At 40.3% G+C, this 22,366-nt stretch overlaps 1 protein-coding gene across 1 annotated transcript in view; it reads left to right on the top strand.

Moving 5' to 3' along the window:
* ano3 (anoctamin 3) overlaps positions 1-22,366 on the top strand; it is a 70,226-nt gene that overhangs the window by 21,287 nt on the left and 26,573 nt on the right. The window contains exons 2-8 of the mRNA XM_016496050.1: positions 613-813; positions 4,564-4,694; positions 5,191-5,346; positions 7,542-7,642; positions 7,722-7,766; positions 8,149-8,283; positions 11,868-11,974. Of these exons, the coding sequence (XP_016351536.1) occupies positions 613-813; positions 4,564-4,694; positions 5,191-5,346; positions 7,542-7,642; positions 7,722-7,766; positions 8,149-8,283; positions 11,868-11,974 (876 nt within the window). The remainder of the gene's footprint in view (positions 1-612; positions 814-4,563; positions 4,695-5,190; positions 5,347-7,541; positions 7,643-7,721; positions 7,767-8,148; positions 8,284-11,867; positions 11,975-22,366) is intronic.

Here is a 22,366-nt window from a genome sequence, read left to right as displayed (position 1 = left end):
AACTGGCATTACTTATTTGAAAAAGTAACTCAGATATTTTCTTGTAAATTAAAAAGTAATGCGTTACTTTACTGGTTAATTGAAAAAAGTAATCTGATTATGTAACTCACATTACTTGTAATGCGTTACCTCCAACACTAATAAAGTGTTGTCAAATTTTCCATGTCAGCTAGTTTATGGCCCCTTTAATGGAGATTATTATGTGTACCAAAACAGCATCTTCTGTTTCTTCTGACTATTGCAAACAATCGAACAGTATCTGGCCCACATGGTTTTGAAATGCAGTTAGTGAATCCTTTATCCATAGATGACCTTGTGAGTCAATAAAGACTGACTGTGCTTCCAGGAGTTATTTAATTAAGTAAATGTAATACACTGGTTATCCTTGATGTGATCATTATACCTTTGTATTTTATAGTGTAAGTGAGTTTTACTGGTACTATATTGCATTACAGAGTATTTGGATCAAATACTGATGACACTGATTGTTGAGACATGTACAACAGAACGAAAAATGCCTTTCTAAAGATAATCTATTTTTATATTCAAAGTGTAAATGTTGGTATTTTTAATCCACTGTCTCAATTATGTATTTCTATGTTTCTCTCTCAGCAGGTATGCACACCAGTATCAGTGAGATTTTGAAGGAGAAAACGCTAAAGTCGTCTCGCCGCAGTTTGCCGTGTCTGGCTCAGAGTCAGACGCATCCTCAGAACCTCAATCACTTCCTGTCTGTGCCTCTGAGTCCTGAACCCAAAACATACACTCACAACATCAGTGCCTCCTGCACAAACATCACACCTCCTCCCACAGGTACGCACTAGCAAACTTTTTTCTTTGTATTTCAATTAGCTTTTGGTTGAATATGGTAATATCAACACAATCTCATGTTAATTCTTAAGTATTTTACATGTTGGCAGACCCGAAAGCTCACTCTGCGATTTCTTTCAGACTTCATGAGGTCATGATACTGGCTGCATCTTGCTCTGTGAAGTTAAATGTTGAACAGGGTGATGTTTCCACACATAGTGATAAAGAGACAATTACAGTACCTCACTGATTAACTGATGTGTTAACTTGTGCCATAGACAAACTCAGTTTGAATTGGCCTGAGGAAGAACTGAAAGTGTCCCAAATTAATTTAGACAAATGTTTTCTATCAGGTCAAAGCACTCATCCTCCTCTTAGGTGGCTTCCTTTCTTCCAGGATCTCCACAACAAGTTATGGCACTTTTCCACGGCACGGTATGGTTCGGCATGGCTCACTTAAATAGTACCACCCTGGTCGAGGTTCCAAGCGAGCCGTGCCGAAACTAAAATGTAACGTGTTAACACTGCAGATCACTGATTAGTCAGAGAGAATCGTCACTACCAGTGGTCATTGGATTTGCGACACGAGACACCAAACCTGCTAGCATCAACAGCCACCGCAGTATCGTTTGCATGACTTAAACGACTTGCTTTAAAAAAATGTAAATAATAATAAAAAAAGAACGGCCCCCGTGTCGTGTGTTTGTATCTCCTTTTTAATTTTTGTATATATATTTTTTTCTATATGCACGTTTGTGTCTCGCGTTTACAATGATGTCACGGCGGTAGAGGCGGCGCAACTAGTCAATATTGCCACCCACTTTGAAGCCGTACTAACTGCAGTGGAAAAGCAAGTGAGCCAAGCCGTGCCGTTGCCAAGCCAGCTTGTACCACGCAGTGGAAAAGTGCCATTAGCAAGGTCCTGGGAGAAGCCTTATTCAACTCACTTCATCAACCTGTCTAATTATTCATCTGTCGCAGGGCTGGCAGAGCATGGGAATGCATCGATGCCTAAGGTTGAAGAGATGTTAGCTAACTATCTCTCAACTTCTTTTGCACGCCCTGGAGAGGACCATCATTACCCTCCAGAACATGTAAAGTTACATCTAGTATGGTTGGTAAGGCCTAATTCAGGCTACAGTACATCATCGCTCTGTCGGAACTCTGCCATGCCACAAAGAAAACGGCCTGCACGATTGGCCATTCAGTTGCTGGTATGGCTGCCACGAAGCTGCACCTGTGGTTAAACCTGGCTCTAGCTCTCACTAGCAAGGGAAAGTGTTCTTCTCAGCAGTCCAATTGAAAGCTGGACCTGAGATTTGTCATTTCCTCCTGGTCTGCCGGAAAAGATCAGCTCTGATGCCAAGGCGTTCAGGGTTCTGAGGGCAAGCCCCCTCAGGGGAGAGTGTGACACACCATAACATTGTGTGCTCTTTCTTCCTCAATGCCCTCAAGGCTATCTTATTAAACCAGCCACATTCTGTGTTATGGGGAGGCAGCAGTTCCCAGTGGGTTTTCTGCACTGCATGGCTGCTGGAGCGTAGTGCCTGACACCTCCTCGGAGGGTACTGGGGAACAAGAGGTTGTTAGGACTGTCTTCCCTCAAGAGAATAATGGGCACCAAATTTTCAGTCAGACTGGTTTGTCATGATAAGTTTAAAGGATGCCTATTTTCATATTCAGATTGTACCAATGACAAAACAATTCTCAGGTTCGCTTTCGTATATACCTTCCCTTCGAGATTGTTACCTCTTACTTTTATGAAGTGCATGGACACAGCTCTGGCTCCACTGCGACTCAAGGGCATTCATGTACAGAATTACCTCAACGACTGGCTATTTTTAACTCGGTGTGAGGCTTTAGCAGTCCAACATATAAATGTTGTTCTCACTCAGTTATGGTGTCTAGGTCTTAGACTGAATCCCAAGAAAAGTGTGCGTTCTCCAAGAAAATACAGACTTTTCTAGGAATGCAATGGGATTCGACCACAATGCAGGCAACTTTATCCCTGCTCGTATCTGGTCGAACTTGCCTGTGTGGACAGCTTTAAGCTAGGCTAGGATATTCCAGTCAGCCTATTTCTCTCATGGCTGCAGCGTCCCCAGTCATTCCATTGGGCCTACTCCATATGAGACCATTTAAATGGTGGCTCAAAAGCAGATGCTTTTTAAGGGTTATGCGCAGGTGCCTTCCTACCCTTCTTCTGTGGCTCAGGGTGTCCCACTAGGGGAGTGTTGTCATTGAAAAACAATTTTGATGGATGCCTCTCTTACAGGCTGGGGTGTGGACCTTGAAGGCCACCTAGCTCATGGACTCCCGGAGACCATATCATCTCATTTGTCCCAGCTGACACATTTGGCAGAAGTCTCCGTGCTGCCGAATAATCGGGAGGTATCAAGTGCTCTCTCTCATCTACCCTACTGATGTGAGGCAGAGCTTGAGATATGTGGGGTGAAGTGACTCATTAGCAGGGAACAGTCAAACTTCAGAACCAAGGGACTTATTGGAAAACTGGTGCCCGATATTCCTTAGGGGGGTGGTACCCCATGCTGTGAAGAGGAGTCGGATGCCACGGTCCAAAACTGTATTGCGTGGAGAACTGGCTAGAGAACGGCAGGGAACTACTGCCTCCGAAGACACAAACTATATGTTCCAAGGCTGTAATCACATTTCAGTAATAGTTTAGTAATAGTTTAAGAGTGTCACAAGATAAATATTTCCATAACTGAGTGCCCATGAGCAAAAATGACAGTATGCAGGTCACATATTTCTAGGGCTGCATACATTAGCAGAATATCATGGCCAGTGAAATGAATCAGATCCAAACCATCACCTATTGTCACTCAGGTAACGGTTTAGTTCTACTGTTGTTCTTAGAACTGTCACTACAAAAGGCAGACCTTAAATTTCTCTGTATGCATGTGGACTAAAGGCACAGAATAACTATGAAAATCAGCTGGCTTAGAAAGGACCATCTCATTAACCATTATTCATTCTGCTTTTGTGTTGACCTCATCAGGTCAAGTGCTTTTGCTAAAAGATCTCCTGGCAGGAGTGTTGTATCAAAATGATGACCATTAGTGGGTGGTACTAAACTCAAGGGAAAATGTAATGCTGTTCTTAGAGGAGTCCGGCAATGTCAACACTTGGAAATGATTCCAGCATCTTCACTGAGAACCTTAGAACAGCACTTGGAACAAGCTGTCTTGTCTAAACACCTGTAGAGCTAATGAGGGTTACCAGCTGCAGCAGTCAGCAGCGATCTCAGAACAGAGAAGATAAATTAGACAAATGTTGGTGATGAAAGCACTAACTTTGTGTTAGCAGAAATGTAATGGCTCGTTGCTTGAATTCAAAGCCCATTGTCAATCGAAACCCAGACTGTTAAATCCAGTTAGGTCTGTATTGCCCCAAGAAAGCTATTCCCAATCTCACGCCTCTAGACGTATGTGACCCTCATGATGCCATCTTTTCTCATGGGTAAAGATTTTGTTTGTTTGTTTGTTTTTGAGCCATGAATGCCATGCGCTGCATTCTGAATCATTTGTAGAGGTTTGATTGTGCTTGATGGAAGTCCAGCCAGAAGAGCATTGCAGTAGTCCAGCCTAGAGATGATTAATAATGGTTAACTCAGCATGATACTGAATAATATCTGAAAGTTGTTTTTTATGAGCCAATTTGCACATCCATATTCATCACCACTTCATTTAAACGTGTTGACCTCATAAAACCCAATGTTTCTCTCTTGGACAGACACTAGTCAGGATGTCTATATGGAAGAGAGGGAGGCGGGGGAGTTTGAGCCTAAAACAGATGAAACATTACACGTCCAGCAGAAACCAGTGTCCAGAGCAAAGCTAGAGGCCCGCACAGACTCCATACAGGTACAACATCTCTCCTCTTACCTGCTGATATGCTGCCAACTCAGCTTAAGATCTGTGTTTGATGATGAATTAAATCAGATCTTGAGTAACATTTTTTTTTTACCTTGAGTAGCACCCACTTATAAGCGCTTATCACATAACATGTTTATTCTTTCTCACAATTAAATGTTGATTCAGCAGAATATCGAGATGATATTCAATAATGTCAGATTGTAAGCCAACACTGAAAAATTCCCTCAGGAAATTCTAATGGGTTTTTAGAAAAGTAGTTTTTGATTTAGAAATACAAAAAGGTCTGTGGTAAAATGTTATTTGAAGTGCATTTCCCACTTTGTTCTACAACATAAATTACACTCGTACCTCAAAAGTGAATTTTGAAATTCTTGAGGGAACCCATGTCTTAAATGTTTTAGGACTAAAACTGAACAGAACTATTGTTTAATATTTTCTAACAAAATTAAATGAAATTAAGAAATGTTCTGATTCTTTTTTTCAGGGGAACAATTTAGAAAACCCCTCAGGATTGATGTTTAGAGATGGGAAGAAGCGCATTGACTATATATTAGTCTATAAGAAATCCAGCCCTCAGGTGGAGAAGAGGTGCACATTTGAGAGGAACCTGCGGGCGGAAGGTCTAATGCTGGAGAAGGAGGTACAGAACAATGACAGTGGTATTTTAACGGTCATTTGTTTGGATTGATTATTTTCGCCCTCAAGGAAAGATCACAGAATAGAACAATAGGGTTATTTTGGCAGCTTTTGAATGGCAGCAGAAAATAGACACTAGCTCTGTTCCAAAGTGAGCTGACTTGCTGTCTGGGCCGCTGCCTTCTAATGCATTCTGTCTGAAATAAAACCTCAGAAGTAAAACTCTTCATAGACAACTCTGCACAGCCCACAAATAGCACTTCTAATGTGACGGAAAGACAGGAGACTTGACTCCTGATTGATTCTCATAGAGATGTTAGCATGCTGCCACGCTTACTATTTAATATTCTGATAAACATAAACATACATAGCTTGGACAAATACTGTATTGAGACTTTTATTTGCAATTAAATTAAATTTATAAAAAAATATATATATTTAAAGAAATGTATGTATATTTACAATAACCATTTTTCTCTTGAAGCAACTATAATGTAGTATACAGTATTTGATACGTCACAACTTAAGCCGATAAGTTTTAGAACAAACCTAATGTCAGTCAAGAGTCAAAAGCTCAAGGATTGTGTGCACTATTTAAGTTATGTGTTAAGTTATGTGTGGTTTTCTCAGGTAACTCTCATGGCTGTCGCCGGCCAACGAGTTGGTGTTTTTTCAATGTATGCTTCAGACACGGGTCACGACGAGGCGTCCCCATAGCGACCCCTAGAGGACGCAGTGTCTCGTTCCCTACTCAGGGAACCATGGTTATATAAGTAACCTGAGACGTTCTATATTAGTATCGGAACACCTGAACTCTACTTTATCAAATCTACTTTTATTTTCCCAGATCTGTCATACCATTTTTATACTGTAGCACAACTCCGGCATTAGTCATACTACTTTTTTTTTTTTTTTACCTCTACAGCTCTTCTGTAGGTGTGTTTGTAATGTCGAAACATGCAGTAAAATAAGCTTCAACATTTTCCCAAGCTTGGTAACAACATCAGCTTTTCCTAGTTCTGCCACTTTACACAGATATAGTCCAAATAATTTTTGACACTCTTAAAAAACTGTTTTTCGATATCAGTAAAATGAGATGCTTAACCAATGGATGTCAAACTAAATATCATGTTTTTTTTTACATTCACATTGATGTTGTCATTAAAAAGGCTCAGAACGTTGTTTCCATAGTTACATTGGATAGATAACAAATGGTTGTAGATTAAATGATCATTTAGTAGGGGCTAGTTTGGAACCATATGTGGATTTTTAGCTAGCAATCCAGCAACTTTTCATATGATGCATTTTTTTTTTCCTTTTATCTGTTTAATTTAAATATTTACTTAAAGGGGTCATATGACGTTGCTAAAAAGAACATTATTTTGTGTATTTGGTGTAATGCAATGTGTTTATGCGGTTTAAGGTTCAAAAAGCGTGGTGTGCTCTGATTGGCCAGCGATCTAGTGCGTTGTGATTGGCCGAATTCCTCAAGCGTGTGACGGAAATGTTACGCCCCTTACCAGGTTCAGGAAACAGTCCTCCATAAAATGCGAACTGTTCTGGAACAGTGTTGTAAATACAACTTAACCACTGATTTCTAGTTGTGTCCTCTTTTGGAAGACCAAACAAAGTAGTTTCGCTTTCACAACGAAACACACAGCGTCTCCACGACATGGCGGCGGCGGCGAGAATAAAAGTTACGCCTTCTTTCTTTGCATGAACATTTGTGTGGTGTTATGCAAATCTTCCCACACAGTGACGTAGACATGTGGGGGCGTGTTTGAAAGAGGCGTTTTAGGAAGGCGTGGCTGAGCGTTCACTTTTATAAAGAATATCTCCTTGGGTTTGAGACTTTAATCTTTGCGACTTTACGGATCTTCTGTATGCACAAACAGCTTTTAACACTCCAAAGACAAAGGACAACATGAAATCACATCATATGATCCCATTAATGCTTATTGCTAAAAAAATAAATAATTTTATTTAAAATTTGTATGTAAAAATTTTATTTAGGGTTGTAAAAATTACAAACATCATATAAAATGAATAGAAATTTAAACCAGATATATTTAAAAAATATATAATTTCATATACATGTTATTTATATGATTAGTACATTTTTGAAAACAGTCTGCTCAAAAACCATGTCATATTAATTGAATATATATGCCGATAATGATTTGTTTTTCACTTTGACAGCCCTCATTAACCAACAGTGATATCATGTTTGTGAAGATTCATGCACCGTGGGACACGCTGTGTAAATATGCTGAGCAGATGAACATTAGAATGCCCTTCAGGTAGAGATTACTGTCACCATACTTCATACTGTACTGTATGTGAATGCACTGTGACCATATGATATCTATTTTTTTATAGGAAAAAGTGTTACTTCACAGACTGGAAGAAAAAAACTATGGGCAGGTAGGACTGTTACCGGTCTGTGTTTCCACATATTTGACTGATAGTTAATGATTTTTTTTCTTTTGCATTAAAGTCAAAAACATCTTCAGCATCTCAATTTTGTTAATTTTCTTGAAATTTAATTTGAGTCAGACTTTGCTGTGGGGAATACACATTTTATAGAGTTAATTAGCCCGATATTTGTTGTGCATCTCAGGGCACAAAATCACCTCTGATTTAATCAGGCTTGATTTAATTTGCATCAGAAAAGAATTCAATTCTAGAAGTGACTGTGAGTGAAATGAAGAAACTATGATTAACAACTCTGCTCGTTGGAGTTATTTTTTGTCTGCTTGTTGTACCTTATTTTTGACAAATGCTAATGCAAACGTTATGTCTACAGCCGATTTCAGTTGAGATTTTGTCAGCTGAAGAGCTGGCTGCCCAGAAACCCCATGAAACTGGATAAAGAGGCGTTACCAGACCTGGAGGAAACCGACTGCTACACTGCCCCCTTCAGCAGGGCCAGAATGCACCAGTATGTCCCTCTACCATGACCTTGTTATAATTAAATTTCACGTCTTCTCAGATAATATCATATATTTGATGTATACAGAACAAAAAATGTCATTGCTCTGCACCTTTTGTTATCTGGGAATATGATACTGCAATTAAATAGCCATGGCCTCATATACATTTCAGCCATGGTTTGCTAACTGAGGCTGGAACCACAATCTCGCAACCTTCATCCAGCAATGAGCTCAAGGGACTTCAGAATCCACCACAGATTTTAGCCTCAGCTGACCCTTTTAGAGCAGATTTTATGATGGAGGCACTTTCAGACCATGTTCTTGATGTACTTGAGCCTGATGACTGTTTGTGAATGTATGAGTCATTGGTTGCTGACGTTTACTTTACAGATCAGAGATCAGTGTAAATGCATGTAAGTAAGTGCTGTTAGGAAGGGTTTATTTGAGGCCGGCCAGAGGTTTTGTATGCACAGACATGTTGCAAGAGGGCAAGTAGGGTTTAACCTGAACAACAACTTGAAACACTCTCTGCAGATATCTTTCTAATGCACTGCAGTGTCAAAAAAAAAACAAACAAAAAAAAAAAACGAGTAATACAGATGTTTTTTTTCTTTTCCCCCACAGTAGCAGAAGACTGAGTTTTATGAAACCTTTCAAAAATGTCATATTACTAAAAAATAGAATTGAATTATTTTTTTTGCATATATTATTTAGTCTTATTTATACTTTTATAATTATAAATATTTTGATTTAGCTTTTGCATTTTTTCATTTTTTCTTATTTAATTTTAGTTTTTAGTAATTTTGTTGTGCTTGTCATTTTGATTAAAATACGATTTAAAAAAAAATTCTATTTAGATTTCATTTTATTTCAGGGTTAATTTTTTATTTATTTATTTATTTATTTAAATTTTAGTACTTCAACTTTTGCAACGTCAAATGTGTATTTAGAGCACATTTCCTAAATTTGCATTTGTTTGTAATCTAATTTGTGATAAAGTTTTACTTTTGAGTTTTAAAATTCCCTGAGATGGGAACGAGGCACTGCGTCCAAATGATGACACTATGGGGAATACCTTTGCGTGACTGTGTCTGAAACACGTGTGCAACTACTCCAATCCTGATTCACGAGTTCGCACTTACATATAATTGGATTGAGCAAATAGTATGTATATTTGGCATGCTGTTCTGAGGGAGGGCTCCGAGCTCGGAATATAGCCCAAACTCAGAGAACTCCCCCCATCCCTAATATGGGATGAGAATAGTTTAATACTGAGGAGTTGGGGTGGAGGAGGGATACCGGAAAACTGTCGTGGGACAGAGGTAAACGTATTGTGCTAGTTAAGCTGATTAACTGAACGAGTTCCACCTGAGCCGAATTGGTTGATTATCTGATCGTGCTCCTCCCGAACCTTGTTAATAAAACATCATTTGGTGATGCGTCACACATGGCGTGTGATGGTGTGGAAGCTATATAGTATTCCCGCAAACAGTATTGTGGTTAATGCATTACATAATGCAAGTTATGTAATAAGATTACTTTTCCCAAGTAACTAGTACAGTAATGCATTACTTTAAATTTACAAGAAAATAAAATAATGCCAGTTACTTTGTTTTCCCATTTATTCACTGACACCTCTCCTGTCCCCTTGTTGGGAGAAATTTTGTGTGAAGTGCAGAGGCAGAGGCACTTTCTTTAGCCTAATGCTTATTAATTTCACTTTTTTTATGTGAAAGGGCCTTTACAGTTGCCAAAATTAGAACTTTTTTTATTTTAATTTTTTTATTAAAAATAAATAAGCAAGCCCAGTTCAGGTGACAAAAGTAATGCAAAACTAATGTAATGAATTACTTTCCATAAAAAGTGGAATTAGTTACTTTTTATGGAGTAACGCAATATTGTAATGCATTACTTTTAAAAGTAACTTTCCCCCACACTGCCTAGCTTCTGATAGGCTGAAGCAAATAACTCTTAGGCATGCAGTAGGTATGGCAAGAGGACACAGCATCTTGTTACCTTCTCAGGGAACCGTTGTTACAGTCGTGAACTGAGACATTCCCTTTTGAGGGAACTCACACTGCATCCAAATGATTACACTATGGGGAACAAAATGCCTACTCCGGCATATACTGAGAAATGCCTGTCCTGGTATGAAACTGTCTTGGCATGACTAAGGACGAAAGCACTCGGCAGTCTGTTGTAGAAGGCCGGTCCAGACTTTAAAATCTTTTCAAATATAAAAGGTTTTGAAGTTGCCATACTTCTGATGGAATGAGCCTTTACCACTAGAGGTGAAGGCATGTCCCGCACCTCATATGGATTACATATCGCTTCCACAATCCATATGCTAATGGTCTATTTAGAGGCTGGGGACCCCTTCTTGGGGGTCCCGAAGCATACCGATAGCTGGTCAGTTTTTCATCAGTGAGATGTTCTTCTAACATAAGGATGTTCTACCCAAGGATGGCGGCGCGTTCACACGCTGCGGCTTCTCTCTCTCCCGACAGAAAGGTGTTTTTGTGTTTTTTGTCTTGTGAGTCGCAGTGTTTTTGTACGTACTCGTCGCGTCTATCTGTCTCTAAGCGCGCATACAGTCGTGAGTTTCTGCTCGATGTCGGCAGAACCACATTTTTAGAGTTAAACTCTGCGCACGCCGAAGAGCTTTGGGATCTCGGTCTGCTCCGGAGGCCCACACCATCACCGACCCCCACTACTGCATCTCGCCCACAGCGGAGGCGCCACAAGCGGCGTGAGAGGAAGCAGAAGAGGGGTAAGCGCGGAGGTATCCGGGCTAGGCTAGCGGCTAACCCACACAAGCCAGCTATCCCCACCATCGTACTGGCTAACGTACGCTCTTTGGACAATAAACTGGACTACATCTGACTACTACGCTCAACTCAGAGGACTGTAAGAGACTGTTGTGTTTTTGTGTTCACGGAAACATGGCTCAACAACAGCGTTCCGGACTGCGCTATTCATCTCGATCAGCTGACATGCTATCGAGCAGACAGAGCTCGCGTCAAGGGAGGTAAGACCCGCGGCAGAGGGCTTTGTATGTGGAAGAATTGACAATAAAGCAGACTTGACTTGACTTGACTTGATAAGTGTCGAGGGCCCCAACAGAGCACAGTAAGTTAAGCTTCTCAAGATCCGCCGACACAAAGGGAGGGGGATGAAAAGCCTGCAAAACCATGGAACGAATGGAGCAAATGTAAGGCAGGAAGGGGCAACTGACAGCGCCTAAAGGTCTCCTACTGTCTCTAGGGAAAGTGATAGCTAGGAAGAACACAATCTTTGCCTTTTGGGGACACTTAATATCATTAATTTCATTTAGGAAGGAAGCCCATCTTTAATATATGAATTTGTCTCGGTGCTGAGATAGCTGGGTGTAGTAAGACACACAATCTGCTCTGAGCTTTATGTGTTGGGTCAGCTGTGATCCTCTCTAATTTATTATTTACACTGACATACTAAAGCTTTAAATACTGATCTCTAGGCTGCTGTGGTGTATTTATATTTACTGTATTCAGTTTCGTACATGCAACTTACAGCACATTTGTGTATTAAAACAATGTACTTTGTTTTCTTGTAGTTTTACCATCAACAACAGAGAGACGTTTTTCTCAAACTCAACCAGAAGCAGAATAGTACATCATGTACTACAGCGTACGAAGTACGAGGACGGGAAGTCTAAGATGGGTAAGACGACAACTAAAACTCCTGAAACATCTTCATCAAACATGTCTCACACACTCATTTCTCCATCCACAGACACTACGATCTGTCTGTAGCATATACACAATGATATGCCATTTCTCTCACTCATTATTGATATACCTTTGCTCATACCATTCTGTCACATATTATCTTTTTTTCTTCTTCTTGAGTAATAGTAAATAAAATAGGTTGAATTTAAAAATAAATAAATAAATTTCCAGGTCACACATCACCCCCAAATCAAATAATAAGAATAAGAATAATATAGAAAAAAAGAAAAAAGAAAGAAGTCCTTATTTTTAACTAAAATTCAAACTATTTAAAAAAAGCTAGATAAAATATACATATTAGATGAAAAAAAACTTAAAAAATAGAAATGTTGCCTTGGCAACTAAATGAAATAAATAAGATGAAGCACAAAAATTACAGAAAATAAAACAGAAATGAAAATAAAATTACAGTTATATAGAAATGTTTAAAAAATGATAAAAAATGACAAAAGCCTATAACAAAATATATAAAACGAACTAAAATTAAAAAGAAAACTGAAAAAAGTTAAAGCTTTAATATATCTTTTATATAAAGAGTATTTTCATGAAATTCACCCATTGTCAATACATATGTAAATATTTGAAGAGATGTGATGAGATGTGTGTGAGTTTTATCTGCAATGACTTACAATCCCTCTGACCTTTTTAATTGAATACCGCCCTTTTCGCTAATCTCCCTTATTTTAATGTCACACTTGTGCCCTTCTTATTTGGCTTTCTTGTCTGCCTGCTCTTGTGGTTTTCCACTGATTAAAGCTGGTCTTGCAATTGGGATTTTCATGTTAATAAATTAATACCAATGATCGCCCACCCACTCAGACCAGATCAGATTGGGAGAAGAACTCTAAATCCCCAAAATCCCAGCGCTCAATCATGCCACTGCAGCTCAGCTCAATGTCCTACAAGTGCACTCAAAACATCTGCAGCAAATGAGACGTAGTTTGCAAAATCTGACTTTTAAACTGAGAGTTTTAATCAAATGAAGTAAGGCAATAGCCAACCAGCTCTTTGGTAATGGTCAATAATGCATCTTTGGTAGTCGACGTGAGGCTCTTGGGCCTTGTTTGGTTCTTTAAAGGTATGTTCTGAGTTCAATAGTAGCTAAGTGCTATTGACAGCATTTGTGGTATAATGTCACAGAAAATAACTTCCACCTGTCCCTCAGTGCGTTTTTAAGTAAAACTCGCAATGGGAGTAACCTTTTTCTCTGTAAATTCCAACTCAGGCTCATTGGAAATATGTGACTTTGCCTCTACGTGACTCCACATGAACCTGAAATATGTTGCTTTATAATACAGTTTGCTGCACTTTTCAGGTGACGCGTCCACAAGAAGCACTATAAGCCATATATTTTTTTCTCCATTGCAGATGCAGGTTTACTAAACAACCCAGTTTCATGCTTGCAAACTGATATTGTGTCGCTTGTAGCTTTAGCATATACCACAGCAAGTTTTAAAGTGAAATGTCTAGTGACTGGCACTACAGGCGTGTTTTCTTCAAAACAGTTACACCTGACTGTGGCAACATTTTTTTTTAATTAATTAATTTATTTTTATATTGGTTGTTGTATGTATCAAAGCAGTTTGTAAATGAAATGTCATCCAAAAATTTACTCATATGGAGCGGGTTATGTGATGCAAAATGCTTAAAATGTATTCATTATGTATTCATTATTTCAAATCATGCACTGTGGTAAAAGTATTTTAAGGTCATAAGACAGTATTGTGCCAGGAACACTGCAAAAACAAGTGTTTATTAATCAATAATCTGTCCCATAATTATAATTTGTTTGAAAAGGGACTTTGTTTTTGGCATTTTACTGCCACTAGTGTTTTCGTTTCAACTAGAAACTTCAGTGAAATGTATGTATATGTGTGTTTGCATTTTTGCAGAAATGTAGGCAGAGTCATGTATTTCCAATTTCTAAATTGATCTGTGTGATGCCTGAAAATCTGCTTCAGGTTTCACACAATATGTTCAAGGAAATATCTTTAAGACACTGTTCCCCTTCGAGGGAACTCGAGCTGCATTATATGATGACACTTTGGGGAACACCTTCACTGTGCAAGCGTCTGAAGCATGTGTGAAATTAATCCAATCCTGATTGGTGTTGCTTCATGATGTAGCAAGTGATGTGGCATGTGACGACAGACATGGAAACTACAAAAGGATGCCAGTACACAATAGAGATAGCTTTTTGCCCTTCAGCAAGCCCTCATTGTGAACTGTCTGTCCTTGGTGTTGTTTGTCAAAGTCAGGAGTGACTCTGATAGTTAGAAACAATAAATAAATAATTTTAAGCGGTGTGTACCTCCCTGCCCTAGATACATCACGGGAGGGACACAAACAGTCTTTGTGTTTACTGCTTCAATTAATCTGGCCAGGCTCGTGCTCCCCGTGGCTTGGGTCCCGAGGCTGGCCTCGAGAGGCTAATTCCCCTAGTAGATCACTTAGAAGTATGAAAAGAGTTTCTGAAAATGTCTCAGTGGGTCCTGCACACTGTAGTAAGAGGTTACAGACTTCAATTCGGGTCTTGCCCACCGAAGTTCAATGGGGTGGTCTGACCCAGAGCAGGATCGGGTGCTGGAACAGGAAGTGCACTCCCTCTTGGTGAAGGAGGCCATAGAACGCTTTCCTCCTCCCGAGTGGGAGTCCGGGTTCTACAGCCGGTACTTCATAGTTCCAAAGAAGGATTGGGGGTTGCGTCCCATCATAGATCTGCGGAATCTGAACCATTCTCTGAAGAGATTCAGGTTCAAGATGCAAACGATTCCTATTATTGTGAGTCAAAACAAATCCGAGGACTGGTTTATCATGATGGACCTAAAAGATGCGTACTTTTACATTTCCATCCTTCCTGTTCACAGGAAGTTCATGAGGTTCGCTTTTGGGGGCGAGGCTTTCCAACATTGGGTTATTCCGTTTGGACTAGCTCTCTCCCCTCGCACATTCACCAAATGCATGGATGCAGCTCCAGGGCATCCGTGTATTGATTTACATCGATGACTGGCTCATATTGGCCCAGTCTTATGATATGGCGGTTCGTCATCGAGATGTTGTCCTTGGCCATATAAAACATCTGGGGTTGAGACTCAACACAAAAAAGAGTGTGTTGACACCTTCCCAGAGTACTACGTTCCTGGGGGTGGTATGGGATTCAACTATGATGTGGGCACGGTTGTCTCCTGCATGTGTCGAGACCATCTAGGATAAAGCTAGGCCATGTGAAGCATTTTCAGAGGGTGCTGGGCCTCATGGCAGCTGCGTCCAACGTGATACCTTTTGGCCTTCTGCACATGAGACCCCTGCGGTGGTGGTTGAAAACCAAGGGGTTTACCCCGAGGGGAAATCCATTCCATATGTTCAAAGTCACACGCAGATGGCTTCATGCTGTAGTCATATGGAAGAAGCCTTGGTTTCTGTCCAGGACCAAGTGTTGGGGGCGTCTTGTCGACACTTGTCGAAATTAATTTTGACAGACAGGGCACAGTCATGGAAGGCCGCTTCATGAGAGGTCATTGGGGGGGCCATCATCTTTAGTGGCACATAAATTGCCTGGAGATGTTGCCAGTATACAAAGCTCTGAGGAGCTTTCTCGCAGACCTCGGGGGCCACCATGTCCTGATTCGATCGGACAATATGTCGGTGGTCTCTTATATAAATCACCGGGGGATCTGAGATTGCGCCCTCTTTGCAGTCTGGTGTATCAGATCCTCCTGTGGTCCCCGGGGGAAGCTGTTGTTTCTGAGAGTAATGTATGTCCACGGGGAGCAAAACTCAGGAGCGGACATCCTGTTGAGGCAGGGGCTGAGGCCCGGGGAATGGAGACACATTTTCTCTCACACATCCAGCTCCACTGGGGATGCCATGGTACAGACGTGGCCAAGGCTATGCCTGTACGCATTTCCCCCGATCGCTCTGCGTTTCCTCTATCTCTGGGTCTCAAGAGGGCACGGAGAGTTGTGGACGGGCCAGTTCTGTATCTCACTCATTCTCCTCTGTCGCCAGCGGGCAGCAATGGGCGGTTCGAGAGTGCTATCAAAGGCCCTACTAATGCACCCTCTGCCCAACCATGGAACCATGGAGTTGCAGAGGGGGCTCTTGTTCTCCTGAGAGAGTGGGGTATTCACATCCTCAACTACCTTGATGACTGGCTCCTACTAGCACAGTCTCGGGGTCAGTTGTGCGAGCACAGGGACCTGGTGCTCAGGCACCTCAGCCCGTTGGGTCTTTGGGTCAACTGGGAAAAGAGCAAACTCTCCTCAACGCAGAGGATCTCTTTTCTTGGTATGGAGTTAGATTCGGTCGAACAGACAGCACGCCTCACAGAGGAACATGCTCAGTCAGTGTTGAACAGCTTGAATTCGTTCAAGGGAAGGACAGCGGTCCCACTGAAGCAATTTCAGAGGCTCCTGGGGCATATGGCAGCTGAAGCGGCAGTCACACCACTGGGGCTACTTCATAAGAGACCGCTTCAGCACTGGCTCCATGGCTGAGTCCCAAGTGGGGCGTGGCAGCGTGGCACTCACCGGGTCCAAGCAGTCTCTGCAGTGGCAAATCAATTGCCTAGAGTTGTTAGCAGTTCGTCTTGCCTTTAATCGTCTCAAAGGGAGCTTACGAGGCAAGCACGTACTGGTCCGGATGGACAACACTGCGACTGTTGCGTACATCAACTGCCAAGGTTGTCTGCACTCCCGTCGTATGTCCCAACTCGCCCACCACCTCCTCCTTTGGAGTCAGAAGCATCTGAGGTCGCTTCATGCCATTCATATTCTGGGTCTGCTCAACCATGCGGCCGACGAGCTGTCATGAGCGGCGCTTCCAGGAGAATGGAGACTCCATCCCCAGATGGTCCAGCTGATTTGGAGACGTTTCGGAGCCGCTCAGGTAGACCTGTTTGCCTCTCCAGAAACCTCTCATTACCAGCTGTTCTACTCCCTGACTGAGGGAACACTTGGCACGGACACACTGGCACACAGCTGGCCGCGGGGACTGCGCAAATATGAGTTTCCCCCAGTGAGCCTTCTCGCACAGATGCTGTGTAAAGTCAGTGTAAATTCCACGGTATAGCTCAGAGCCCATGTTTCGCCGGCAGACTTTTGCCATTTCCCAAGAGGGTTGCAATCACCTCTAAATCTTCCATATGCACCTAAACGGGTTTCCATATGTGTAAGTGCTTCCGAAACCTCCTTCGGGAAGGATGGGGCTTCCGCAACGTTCCTTTTCCAAGTGGAACGGGTACGTTTTCCCAGTGCTAAGACAAACAGTGACTGGCCTTCCTGCTACGAGCCCTGGCCTATACTCAAAAGGGCACAGGAGGCTCGCACAGGACACTAGATGGGGCAGCATCCGTGGCGCTTTGATAGGGATTCCCAATTCGTCGGTCACCGACGTGACGTCGAAAGTGACTGACTGAAAGGGAACGTCTCGGTTACGTATTGTGGTTACGTCCCGTCGCCACAGCTGCTGTACCACCGCTGAGTAGCCGGGTCACCTCAGCGAAAACCTGAGTGTGAGTTGCACCTGCTGCCTATTTATACTCACGCTGCGATCAGCGGCAGCTGGATGCAATCATCACATGCTAATGTGCATTGGCTCGTTTAGTTTACACTCAAAGTAGATTGGTCTCTCTTGCGAGATTCCCAATTCATTGATCACCGACGTGACGTCTCCGTTCCCTCCTTCAGGGAACGAGGGTTACAATACGTAACCAAAATGTTCCCCGAGAAGGGAACGAGACGCTGCGTCTCTTTGCCACACCTCGGTATGACCGAAAGCGACTTGCTTCGACCTATCAAAAGCTATCTCTATTGTGTACCAGCGTCCCTTTGTAGTTTTCGTGTCTGTCGTCACGTGCCAGGTCACTCACTACACTCGCTAGTTTATTAAGGCAAAAGTCATAGTTAATAGATAGTTATTAGTGAGAATTAGTGAGACCTTAAAATAAAGTGTGGTCGAATTTTCATTTTTGGTGAACAATCCCTTTAAACCAAACGACACTGTTTATTTCAAAAGCTTATCGATATTTCAACCAAAGATGAACAGTCTGTCAACATTTTCTCACTCACGTCTTTCGAAATGAGGTTGCTCTTTTCCAGCACATACAAAGAACAAAACCTTAAAAAAGCTAAAAAAAAAAAGAAAAGAAAAAAAGGCACAAACCCCCATGAAAGTATCAAAAACCTGGTTCATTTGCCTCATTTAGGCCCTATGCTATTTTTCACATTTCAAAATGGTTAAATCCAGAACAATTCTTCTCTGCACAAATCCACACCAAAGAGACAAAGGCACATTTTCACACAGTTGGCATAAATATGACTGCCAACATCACTGCCTGTCTCCATTAGATATGTGAAATAATACCGATTTGGAACAACATGGGTGATTAAATGATAGAATAGAATTTTCATTTTTGGGAGAACTATTCCTATTTATTCCTAGTCAGAAAAATAAAATAAAAAAACTAACTAACTAACTACTTCTACATCAAAACATGTGAGATGACAACTGAGGCTTCAGAGAGGGAGTTTGTCAGCTTGTCTCCTGAGCCGGCTCAGGTTCAGTAGCATTTTGTCATTTGCAAATAGACATTTGTTCATCCATTTATTTGTAGAAATTTTCTTTTCTTTTTAGTCTTCCAGTCCTTCACCACATACTCATTAAGCCTAGAAACTCCATCATTAGGACCAGCACCAATCGCATTATAGACATCACAGGGCCCCAGACATCACAGAAACGTGCCCCGTCCATCAGTGTCCCTCATGTGTGAGCGTGTATGTGCATGTCTCTGCTGGTTACACAGTCTCCGTCTCTCTGCAGCTCCTCCGTTGTGTTGTCTGTATCTGCTTAATTATTATGGGCATCACGATCGGCTCCTCATGGGCCAGTCAGGGAGTTCGTGGGAAGGTGCGTACAGTGCTGTACAGTCTCTGTTGTGCGGGCACACAGGGGCGCCCAAATATCATCACACCTCTAAAAGTGTGATGATAAACGGCCATTTGGGTTGAAACTCACAAATTTGAAATGTCCAGGTCAGATTTCCTTTGCACCACTATGCAAAAGAAGCTGACCAAGGCTGCTTTTATTTGATAAAAAATACAGTTACAACAATAATATTGTGAAATATTATAACAGTTTTCTATCTGATAATTCAATATAATTTAAAATGTAATTGATGTAATGGGAAACTTAATTTTCAGTAGTGCTGCTTAATACTTTTTTTCATGATTCTTGGTTAATTTATTTATTACAGTTTTTTTTAAATAGAAAGTCAGATCAATTTGATGCATCATCCTTTCTGAATAAAAGTAATTAATAAAAAATAATAAGATATATATTATTTTTTGGACCATCAAGATTTAACCACATTCCCCCCACATTCTTTATACCACAATACATCTGGATGTTTATTTGTTTGTTTGTTTGTTTAAAACATTGTACATTACGGCTTATTACACACACACACACACACACACACACAAAGTGTAAGAAAGTTTTTTAATGCAATTTTATGCAGTTTAGAAACCTTTATACATTAAAAATATGATAAACAAAAATAGAAAGAATGCTGCAATTGATTTTTTTTTTCTTTTCTTCTTTTTTTTTTTTTCATTTTAAATATCTGAATATGACCAAGAAATGCTGTGGACTGTTTTGTGAGATTCAATCATTTAGTGTGTTTAGTGTTTTAGAATGGTATACAGTTTAAAAACAGAAATAGGCAGTATAATAATGAGACAAATGCTCAATATTACATTGATATTACAGCAAGATTTCCTTTTCTTCTGTTTTCATATGTGTGTGTGTGTGTGTGTGTGTGTGTGTGTGTGTACACACACACACACACACACAAAGTGTAAGAAAGTTTTTTAATGCAATTTTATGCAGTTTAGAAACCTTTATACATTAAAAATATGATAAACAAAAATAGAAAGAATGCTGCAATTGATTTTTTTTTTCTTTTCTTCTTTTTTTTTTTTTCATTTTAAATATCTGAATATGACCAAGAAATGCTGTGGACTGTTTTGTGAGATTCAATCATTTAGTGTGTTTAGTGTTTTAGAATGGTATACAGTTTAAAAACAGAAATAGGCAGTATAATAATGAGACAAATGCTCAATATTACATTGATATTACAGCAAGATTTCCTTTTCTTCTGTTTTCATATGTGTGTGTGTGTGTGTGTGTGTGTGTGTTTATTTATTTATTTATTTTTGCACTTTAACCAAGGTGGGAAATTAATACCTGCAACCTGCCAAAGAGGTTATTTTTCCGTATATGCAAGCCACTGTAATGCCTATGACTGGCCTTTGACCAGAATTGCTTAGTACCTTAGCACCTACTTGCAATAAAATATTTGATTATATTTTGAAGAGAAGAAGATATTTTGAAGAAGAGACATTTCTGATTGGCTGTTTGTTTAAATTTTCAGTGGTGCTTGATTTTTGCTTAGTACTTGTCTTTATAAAAATGTAGCATTCCATCAGTGTCTCACCAATGGACCCACTGCAGTGAATGGGTGCCGTCAGAATGAGAGTCCAAACAGCTGATAAACAGCTGATCAACATCACAATAATCAACAAATAATCCACACCACTCCAGTCCATAATTAACATATTGTGAAGCCAAAAGCTGCGTGTTTGTGAGAAACAAATCTTTGTTGTCATCAAGACATTTATTTTTTCCTTCCAGCTAAAATAGTCCTCTGTCCATAATATTGCTTTCTCTGATGAAAAACGTCTCAGGTTACTTATGTAACCATGGTTCCCTGACACGGACGCACACACCTTCTAAATGCTCTGCTAGTGCTCGCCATAATGAATAGAAATAGCTCTTACTTTTTCCTTGGAAATGCACGCTTCAAACAGAACAGTCAATGAAGACGAAGAAGAGAATGATGTGTGCTCCCGGCGCCTATTTATACTATAATCGCACCGGTAGTGACGTCATGGCTGTCGGCGGCCAACGAGTTGATGTTTTTTTTTTTCAATGTATGCTTCAGACACGGGTCACGACGAGGCGTTCCCCATAGCGACCCCTAGAGGACGCAGTTCGAAGTTCCCATGAAAGGGAACTGATTTCGTCTGAACAGTGTTTACAAGCCAAACCAGTTCTAAACAAATATGTGAGAGAGAACAGGAGATTGACTTGTTCCACTGAAGGAAGCGTTATTATGGATTATTATGGACTATTTTGGCCAGAAGCAATGATTCAAAGTAAAAATGTGTTGATAATGGATTTGTTTACTGGAGTGGTGTGGATTACCTTTGAATTATTGTGTTGTTTTTATCAGCTTTTTGGACTCTCATTCTGACGGCACCCATTCACTGCAGAGCATCCATTGATGAGACACTGATGGAATGCTACATTTATCCAAATATCTGATAAAGAAACAAACTCAACTAACTATAAACACTTGGGTGGCCTGAGTGTGAATACATTTTCAGCAATGTTTCATTTTGAACTATTCCTTTAATGGACTAGGAAAAAGATTATGTGAGAAATATTTTATTTTACAATTCCATATTGGTGACTAAAGTCAACAATTCTAGAAAATAGTTGAAGTGTTCACCACTGTTGCTATTACAGAAGCTACAGAAATACTGGAGTGGTATTGTTACTTTTTTACTACTACTGTTATTATTATTATTATTTAAGTGTCCACTTGGAACCAGCTTGGTATTTTGTACATTCCTCATAAAGAATACCTTTAGCTAAATAAATATATCATGACAATTTTGGGCCATTTCCCATCAGTTTCCTCCTGCAGCTGTTTGATATAGGCCTAACCCAATCACTGAAGCTCACACCTAACCCAGGCGCTCACATGCACCCACATATTGAAAAGACAAGCTCCGCCACTATTTACGGGATTCTGCCTGCGCTCGATTCGAACATTTTGCAACATTAAAAATGTTTATTTTTTATTTTATTATATAATTTAATTGTACTGCATTTATAATAGTTCATACATATATCAGAATATATGAACTGTGTAAACTATGTATATACTTTTTTATACAATATATATATATATATATATATATATATAAGACTGGTAGTATGGGACATTCATTAGTTGCTCTGGTTGGTGGGCAAAACAATAATTTCCCAACCTCACCCTTACTAACCCATCTGTTTTTTTGAATCAAAATGTGTGTTGTGTACAATTTTAAAAGATGAAACATCTCGTGTTGTATCTTTATGGATTTTGTTGTGTATTTACATTGCTTTTGTTTGTTTGATTGTTTGTTTTTTCTTACTATTGTCTGTTATTTCCTCCCCTTTGTAGTGATTGTGATGTTGGTCAAAGTCAAAGTGTGTG

The sequence above is a fragment of the Sinocyclocheilus anshuiensis genome, unplaced genomic scaffold (assembly GCF_001515605.1).
Source record: "Sinocyclocheilus anshuiensis isolate Anshui unplaced genomic scaffold, SAMN03320099.WGS_v1.1 scaffold626, whole genome shotgun sequence".
NCBI classification, from domain to species: domain Eukaryota; kingdom Metazoa; phylum Chordata; class Actinopteri; order Cypriniformes; family Cyprinidae; genus Sinocyclocheilus; species Sinocyclocheilus anshuiensis.
Note: the sequence above shows the minus strand (reverse complement) of the source record. Positions and strands in the feature narration are given on the sequence as shown.